This window comes from Physeter macrocephalus, chromosome 14 (assembly GCF_002837175.3).
Source record: "Physeter macrocephalus isolate SW-GA chromosome 14, ASM283717v5, whole genome shotgun sequence".
Taxonomy (NCBI): Eukaryota; Metazoa; Chordata; class Mammalia; order Artiodactyla; family Physeteridae; genus Physeter; species Physeter macrocephalus.
The window spans coordinates 114,784,660-114,793,578 of record NC_041227.1 but is presented as its reverse complement, the minus strand read 5'-3'; the positions used below and the strand labels follow the sequence as shown (position 1 = coordinate 114,793,578).

The 8,919-nt window shown below is 57.3% G+C and overlaps 1 protein-coding gene across 3 annotated transcripts in view; it reads right to left on the bottom strand.

The window, feature by feature from the left end:
• The window catches only part of ARHGAP23 (Rho GTPase activating protein 23), a 77,025-nt gene that overhangs the window by 31,228 nt on the left and 36,878 nt on the right, over nucleotides 1-8,919 (bottom strand). For all 3 annotated transcript variants that reach the window (XM_024130044.3, XM_055089880.1, XM_055089881.1), the window contains 4 exons: nucleotides 7,029-7,184; nucleotides 6,702-6,813; nucleotides 6,491-6,548; nucleotides 4,872-5,015 (listed from right to left, as the gene is read on the bottom strand). In XM_024130044.3, coding sequence (XP_023985812.1) covers nucleotides 4,872-5,015; nucleotides 6,491-6,548; nucleotides 6,702-6,813; nucleotides 7,029-7,184 — 470 coding nt within the window. The remainder of the gene's footprint in view (nucleotides 1-4,871; nucleotides 5,016-6,490; nucleotides 6,549-6,701; nucleotides 6,814-7,028; nucleotides 7,185-8,919) is intronic.

Sequence of the window (8,919 nt, the reverse complement as noted above, 5' to 3'; positions counted from 1 at the left end):
TGCCACTCTCTCGCTTCGTCACAGCTTACCCTTCCCCCTCCCCATGTCCTCAAGTCCATGCTCTAGTAGGTCTGTGTTTTATTCCCGTCCTACCACTAATCTCTTCATGACATTTTTTTTTCTTAGATTCCATATATATGTGTTAGCATACGGTATTTGTTTTTCTCCTTCTGACTTACTTCACTCTGTATGACAGACTCCAGGTCCATCCACCTCACTACAGATAACCTTCTCTTTAACGCTCCTCTGCCGTTGGCAGTGCCCCAGAGAACCAGCAGGGGGCTCCAGAGGGCAATCGGGCCCCCCCACCAAACATGACCCACCTTACATAAAATCCTCCTAAGCCATTCCTGGTCCACATACTGCTTCTCTCCGGGCGAAGCTAGTCAAAAGTTGTCAACCACACTTGCTCTCCCCGCTTCTTTGCCTCTCACTCAAGACTCCACTCAGTATCCCCTTCCTGGGAAGCTGCTCGCCAGGTCACCCAGCCGCCATGGTGCCAAAGCCAGTGGCAGCATCTGGGCACTTCTCAGACCTTTCTTAGCCTCTTGGTGGCATATGACCCAGCTAGCGGTCACTTCTTCCCTCTCCAAACTCTCTCTTGGCACCCAGGACCCTACGGTTCATGGTTTTCCTCCTAACTCCGCTGGCTCCTTCTCTGGTCCCCCCCACCCAACATCCTCTACACCAGCGGTTCTCAACCAGGGTGAAGAGCCACCAGGGGACATTTGTCTGAAGACATTTTCAGTTGTCACACCTGGGGAAATGCTATGGCATCTAGTGGGTAGGGGCCAAGGATGCTGCTAAACATGTCGGATGCCCAGGATAGCCCCACAGCAAAGAATCATCTGGTCCAAAATGTCAACAGTGCTGAGGCTGACAGTCCCTGCCCTAAAGGAAGGGGAGCTCCAGAACTTTGTCCTCGGCCCTCCTCGTCCTGCATGCCTCCCCCATGACGCCATCCACACCCATGGCTTTAAATCCTGTCTGTCTGCTGATGGTGATGCCCAGATGTACCCCTGGCCCAGCATCTCCCCCGAGCCACACTCCGGTACCTCCAACTGTCTGCTCGGTGTCTCCATTTGCATGCCCCACGGACACTGCAGGTGCTGCTTGCTCACTACGGGGCCCTTGATTTTCCCCATCAAACCTGTTCTCCACCCCCACCTCCATCTTTTCCAGCTCAGTAAATCCACCCAGTTGCCCAGAAACTTGGGAGCTGCCCTTGACTCCTCCTCATTCTTCACCCCTGACATCCAACCCGTCAGGAAATCACAACTGTTGTGCTTCCAAAATATCACCTGTCTCCATCTTTCCTGCCACCACCTTGCCCACACCATCAACACCTCTTGCCTGGACCACTGCACGAACCTTCCCAGGCTCCACTCTCCTTCCTGCAGCCTATTCTCCACGCAGCAGCTCCAGTGACCATTTGAAAATGTAAACGAAGTCCTGTCTCTCCCCTGCTTAGTGCCCTCTCGTGGCTTCCCATCGCCCTTGGAATCAAATCTAAGCTCTATTGTGATCTGGTCCCTGCCTCTCCTAACCCATCCCTCTTTCTTTCTCACGATGTCGAGACACAGGGGGCTTTTCCAGTGAACAAGCCAAGCCTTTGCTTCCCCGGGGCCTTTGCGCGTGCTATTCCTTCTGCCCAGAGCCCCTTCTCTTGCTTCTTCACGTGGCTGCTTCCTTCTCACCCTTAAGGTCTGAGCTCAAGGTCATCAACATCACCTCCTCAGCGAGGCCGCCTCTAAGAATTTTTCCCCTAACGGCAGCTCCCCGCTTCCTCCCAACTTAAAGGCAATCACATCACCCTGTTCATATTCCCTGAGTGCCCACTGCAGTCTCAGGTTACCGGCTGTGGGTGGCTTTCTCCAGTACAGGGAAAGCTCCTGGCACAGGGAGCTCGTCTGCCCTCTCACCTCCATACTCCAGGGCCTAGAGCCATGCTGGCACAGGGTAAGTGCTCATCAATATCTACTGAATAAATGAATTAATCGGCCTCAGAACACCCTGCAGGCGGGGGTTCCATCTCCCCCATCAGATCAAGGGCTCCTTTCCTCTGGCTCATGGCCCACCTACGACTCCACACCGAGCCCAAGCTCCTATCTTCAGAGCAAACCAGAGGAGGAGACTTCATGGCTGGCAGGTGAACACAGCCACATCCGGCCATAAACCCCGCCCATCATCACATACCTGCTGGCCCCAGGCAGGGACGTTCAGAGCAGGAGACGGTAGGGCCCTCCAGGAGAAGTTTAGTGTCAGAGTGAGGTGGTGACAAGGGTGCCCCTTTGAGACTGAACCAGCTAGGTGACCTTGGATAAGTCAGGCCCCCTCCCCTAGCATCAGTATGCCCTACTGGTAAAAACGAGAGGTGAGCCAGCTGGTCTCCAAGTCGCATCCAGCTCAAACGCCGGGTCTGTGGCTGCAGGGATGGGTCATACCCACCCACCTGGATCATACCCACCCACCCCCTCCTCCGCCTGACAGTCAGTGGTCTCCACAAGAGACTGGGAGCTGGGGGCGGGGAGAGGCTGGACTTGCTGAAGCAGACAACACCTGGCTGGCGATCAGGACGCTGGACAGACCGAGAGACCAGATGGGAGTGGAAAGCCCTCTCCTTCAGAACCGGCCAGTGAGCAGGAAGGGGCCAGGTCCTCTCCCTGCCCAGGGGACACTGCTTTGTCACCAGGCCCTCCGAAGGGCTCAAGCCTTGGGCTGGAAGTCTTTGTCCACACCTGGCGCCTCCTCCTTGGTCTCCATCCCCCACTTCCTCCCGAGGCCCGGCCGTCTCTTGCTTTCTCCCTCAGTGTTCCCGCGCCCATGGCTGCAGGTGCTTGTGTCCTCTCTGATGGACAAATGCCCTCCCCAGGTGGACCTCCCTGCCGATGCCACGTCCTCAGAGCCTCCGTTGACAGGACACCTCCACAGAAGTATGCGCCAGGGCCCTCGGACTCCACAGGCCCCAAAGGAACACCTTGGCTTCCTCTCCCCAGACCTGCCCCTCCGGTGCCCTGTGGCTCCGGGAAGGGTCTCACCACCACTCACCGACCCCACAGCCCAAGCTGGGACCCCAGGAACTTCCTCCATCCTCCCTCACCTCCCAGCCCTCAGCCCACGCAGGCTTTCCTTACCCCTGAATCTCTCTAAGTTGTCCCCTCCCCTTGGTCCCACTCCCCTCGCTCACCTGGACAGCAGCAATGGCCTTGTCTCCTCCTGTCACAGATGCAACACTTGCCTCCTGGGCTCACACCTCCCACCCCCCACCCTTTAAATGCCTGCAAAGGCTCACCCTGAGCGACGCGCCTGCGCCCAGGCGCCCGACACCCCACCCGGCTTCCATCTCTTGCCCTGGTTCCCAGCTGCCCAGCACCCCCTGCCACCCTTCTCCTAGCTGTGCAGGAGGGCATCTCCCCTGTCAGACCACACCCCCACCTCCCTGCTTTGTGGACTCCCACACACCCTTCACAGCCTTCCAGACACCCCCTCCCACCCTGCTGAGGTCAGGGTCATATGCTACTATATGCCACTCCCCCGAACTCCCCCATCACAGCAGTCAAGCACTGGTAACTGGTAAGCAACAAATGCTTTCTCTGCCCAGCATGAACCCCAGCAGGGCAGGACTGGCCTGGCTCCCTCACCACTGAATCCCCGGAACCTCAACGGAGAATTGGAGCAGGGTAGGCTGTTCATCATTTTCCGCAGGCTGGACGAGGACACAGGTGAGTGCCGGTCCTGCCTGGACTACACTTCTCACTTCACCCTCACGCTGGCCCTTGGAGTAGAATAACACTGTCCCCCCATCTTACAGATCAGAAAAGTGAGGCTCAGACGTCAAGGGGGTTGCCCAAAGCCTTATGCTTGATAAGTGGCTGGGCAGGAATTCCAAGTCTGTCTGACTTCAGAGCTTATGTTCTTTTCAGGTACAAGACCCTTAGAAGGCAGGGTGGAAAATTCAAATAATAGCAATAAGCAGAATAGCTGCTCCCGGGGGCCAGGCACTGGGTAAGCTCTTTTTGCTTAGATCATCTCATTTAATCCTCAGCAAAGGTGTATGAGCTAGTGATTATTATTTGCTGCGTTTACATACGAGGAAACTGGTAGGTGAGCCAAACAAGCTCCCCCAGCAACTCGCGGCACAGTCAGGGGCCAAGCCCCAGTTCACGCTAACCACTCTGCTCCACTTTGCCTGGGCTGCTCGGGTGACAGCAGTCGGGCGGCCTCCTCCGCCCTCTTCTGCTGCCTGGAACCTGGGATTGTGCCCCATGGACCCAGGGGCCCCGCCTTCTCCCCTTGGGATCCTGCTTATCTCCCGGCCCCAGGCCCAAGCCCCCTTCATCTCTCACCTGGATCTCTGTGGCGGCCCTGAACTGGTCTTCTTGCCTCTCTCTGGCCCTCTCTTAATTCACTCTCCAGGAAGCCCAGTGGAAGAGGCCCCAGAGGCTTTTAGTTGCCCTTAGGATGAAGACTAAAACCTTTGCTGGCCTTGAAAAGGCTGACCTCTGCTTTCTTTGGGGGCTTCAGCTCCCCTAAAAGAATCACCCTGGCCTTGCTCTCTCATTTTCCATGAGCCCCAGTGGCCATTTTGGGGGTGATCTGCCAACCAAGGCTCAACCATGGGATGGTTCTGTCAGAATTCCAAGCACAACTTGATCAGATCCACCCCACAGCAAAGACCACCTCTCTGGTTAACGCTTTTTCATGAGTTCTTTAGGACCCCCAGGAAGTTCTTCCTAGGATCTAACCTCTACCCCTCATGCTGCAGCCTCAGCTGGCTCTCCTTAGCTCCAGAGGGTGGGTGTAGGAAAAGCTGGGAGTTCTGCTGGAGCCAGCTTCCATCCACCTCCAGCTCATCCCTCCAGCCATCTTACCTTCCCCTTCTTGGTGAGGACCTGCTTATAATACAACCAGCCTTCTCTCCTAATGTCGCTGAAGGTTGCGTCCGAGAGGTCAGAGGTTGAGTGTCGCTTGGAAGGAGCGTCAGCGTCTTCGGAAGTGCCCCAGCTATCCAAGGACTGCAGAGAGACGACAGAGGGCAATTTAGGGTGGCTCCCACAGTGCCAGCATCTCAGAAACCCCATGGACCATTTGCAGCCACAAGGGCCTGGCATATGCCTGTGCTACGCTCTGCTGTGCTGTGTGGCCTCATGGGCCTTGCTTACCCTCTCTGACCCATCTGTGTTGAGGTCATGAGACATACGTGACGGGGAAGCCAGAAAGGAGGAAAGGCTTTGACCTGTAGGCCACATGCCTCACCACGCTTAACTTTATAGACTTGAAGGAACTAAGGAAACAGAGGAAGTGATTGAGTCCACATGGAGTTACATAAACAGAGGAAGTGGGAACATCAACAAAGACCGAGTTAGTGGAGCAGGTAGTCATGTCCACAAGGAGTTAAACAGAGGAAGTGATAGTGTCAGCAGGACTCCAGCCATAGAGGTGACAGGTCAAGGGAGAGTTAAGTAAGCAGAGGACGTGATAAGGAATAAACCAGGTGACAGTATCATAAAGGTATTAAACGAACCGAAGATATCGAGGATTTGAAATCAATATGCCTTTTCCAACCCATCCATAATCCAAAAGATTTAAGGTCATTTCAGAACTGACTCTGTGTCGGGACTTCCCTCGTTGTCCAGTGGTTAAGATTCTGCTCTCCCAACGCAGGGGGCCTGAGTTTGATCCCTGGTCAGGGCACTAGATCCCGCATGCTGCAACTAAAGATCCTGCACGAAGCAACGAAGATCCCACACAAGGCAATGAAGATCCCCCGGGCCACAACTAAGACCCGGCACAGCCAGGTCCTGAGGCTGGAAATTTCGGCCTCTCCATCACTCTCAACCCTGTGTGTCCCCCCCTTTCCAGGGTGTCCCCTGTCCCCTGAAGACACCATGCAAATACTGACCCAGTGCCTCCACAGTGCAGGCACTGTTTTAGGTATGCAGAGGGGTCAAACAGTGAATAAGAGGAATGAAATCCCTGCCCTCATGGAGCTTACATTCTAGCTGGGGAGACAGGCAAGAAAGGAGATGGACGCACAAATTGTGTAACATGAGAAGTGCTAGGAGAAAAGCAGAGTGGTGAGGGGAGGCATGAAATATCAGGCGTAAAGGCTGAAATTTCACAGAAGGCCTAAAAAAATCTAAAGAAGGTGAAAAAGTGAGTCATGTGGCATGGCCGTGGAAAGGGCCTTCTAGATGGGAGATGGGGGAGGGGCGGCTTGAAGGACAGTGCAAAGGCCTTGGGAAGGAAGGCTCACGGTGTCTTTAGGTGATGACTGAGCCCACAGAGAGGGTGGGTCACCTGGCCGACACGAGGTGAGTGTGGGGACAGCCGAGGCCGGAAGGAGACGGGAGCCGGAGGGGCCCATTTCGGGTTGCAGGAGTCACAGGCCGGGCCCCTCTGCCAAGGCTGGGCTCCACAGCTGAGGGGTGGGACCCTGGGCCCCTCCCCAGACCTCCGACACCCTCACCCGCACACACGTGCCACTCACCCCATCAGTGAAGAAGCTTCGGAGCATCCGCAGGCTGGGCACGCGGTTCGGCAGGCGCCTGGGGGGTGAGGACAGAGGATGAGGGCTCTGGGAGGCACAGCCAGGACCCCCCACAAGCCCCGAGGCTCAAAGGCCCTCCGGGGGGAAGCAGCCTGCCCCGGTGTGTAGACGACCCCAGGGCCAAGAGCCCCTCCGTAGCCCCCATCCTCACCGCAGAGCCCGGCCCTCGTCCCGGAAGGTGTTGAGCCCGTCGTCGCAGGACTTGGAGCGTTCGGTGGTGATGGCCAGCAGGTAGGAGGAGCGCCGGCCGGCCTTGATGCTGCCTGTGAAGCCGCCCACAGGGGCCCAGCGTCAGCGGGGCAGCAGGCGGGGGCTTCCCCAGAGCCCTCCTGTCCGGGCAGGGCCAAGAGGGGACTCTCCCCGTGGGTCCCCAGGAGGAGCAGAAGCCGGTCGGAAGAGGCCAGACATCAGGCAGCGGGCACCCCTGGGACCAGGCAGCAAGGGAGCGGGTGGGGCTGGGGCTGCGGGCAGCACTCACTGCAGTCCTGGGAGTAATGGCGGCCGAGGGCAAAGGTGAAGGTTGGGGAGGAGGGGCTGGTGCCCAGGACAGGGGCTGAGTTCATGGCGCTGGAGACCACAGCAGAAGCAGGGACGTGCTTGGCTTGGAGGTCAATGCTGGGGCTGGTGGGCTCATCTGCGAGAGCGGAGGGAGCGGTGGGTGAAGGTACCAGAAGGCTGAACCTGTCTGCCCCCCGGCCCCAGCCTCCCCAAGGCTCCAGAAGCCCTCCAGGGCCCTGCTGGCAACATGCCCACTGCCGAGGGAGCTGACCCACCAAGGGTCACCTCGCACTGTGGTCATGCAGGCTCAGCTTCTGCCTCCTCCCTCACACTGAGGGCACCCAGGAGTGGGGTCGAGTCACACCTCTTAGTCCTGGCCGGGAGGCAGGCCTCTCTGAGGCCACGGCTGGTGGCTCCCCCATCAGACTGGGAGCTTCTTTTTTGTTTTGTTTTGTTTTGTTTTGTTTTTGCGGTACGCGGGCCTCTGGCCTCTCCCGTTGCGGAGCACAGGCTCCGAACGCGCAGGCTCAGCGGCCACGGCTCACGGGCCCAGCCGCTCTGCGGCACGTGGGATCTTCCCAGACCGGGGCACGAACCCGCATCCCCTGCATCGGCAGGCGGACTCTCAACCACTGCGCCACCAGGGAAGCCCTGGGAGCTTCTTGAGGATAAGGACCATCTCCCCCATCAGCTGGGGGCTCCTTGAAGGTGGCTGCTCCCCCCACCAGACTGTAAGTACCCTGAAACTAAAGACTTTACCTCCCGCCCTCAGACTGGGAGCTTACTGAGACAAGAGGCTGCGTCTGCCCTGTTAGACTGAAGGCTGGCTGGAGGGGCCGGGGCTGTGCCTCCTGTCCTGGCCGGGGCTGCTTCTCCGTCACTCCCATGGCTGCCCTAGGGTGAGCTCACCACTCTCAGCCCCAGTTACCATCTCTGGGCTCCTGCATCCCAGTCTTCCTCCCAAGCCCCTAGACCCAGCCCGGCTCATCCTGCTCCCTCCACGAGCGCCTCTTATTCAGCCGAAACCTTTTCCTGCCTCGCTCCCTCTCTTTCCCAATATGCAGCTGAAGCTCCACCCTCCAGCAAGGCCAGAAACCTGGGAATCACTGACCCCTCCACTCTCTTGCCTCTCCCTTACCCAATATCTATTCTAAAGGCGGCAAATGGGGCTTCCCTGGTGGCGCAGTGGTTGAGAGTTCGCCTGCCGATGCAGGGAACACGGGTTCGTGCCCCGGTCCAGGAAGATCCCACATGCCGCGAAGCGGCTGGGCCCGTGAGCCATGGCCGCTGAGCCTGCGCGTCCGGAGCCTGTGCTCCGCAACGGGAGAGGCCACAGCGGTGAGAGGCCCGCGTACCACAAAAAAAAAAAAGGCAGCAAATGTTCAGTATTCCCTCTGCTCTCAGAATAAAATCCCAACTCACCAGTGACTGACAAGGCCGCTCCAGACCTGTTCCGATGACCTGGAAGGGCATCCTACCTCTCACTTCAGGGTCTTTGCATATTCTAGTCTCTCTCCCTCAACGTTCTTACCCTAACTCCTTCATGTTTTAGCCGAAATCTACTTTCTCCAAGATTCTCTCCTTGGCCACCATGCCCCGGTCTAGCCCTTCTCTGCCTCCTAGAGCTCCCTGTACTCCTATCACACACCCATTCAACTGGATCGTTCTTGTCTGATCATCTGTTCCCATGGTTGGATCACACACTCCAGGAGAGCATGGAGTCTGGCACAGTGCCTGACACAAATATGTGTTGGATGGATGGAGGGAGGGAGGGTGGATGGAAAAGAGTGAAAGGAACAAAGGAAGGATAGAAAAAGAAAGAATGAAAGGATGGAAGGACAGGTGAAAGGAAGGAAGAATGGAAGAATGGA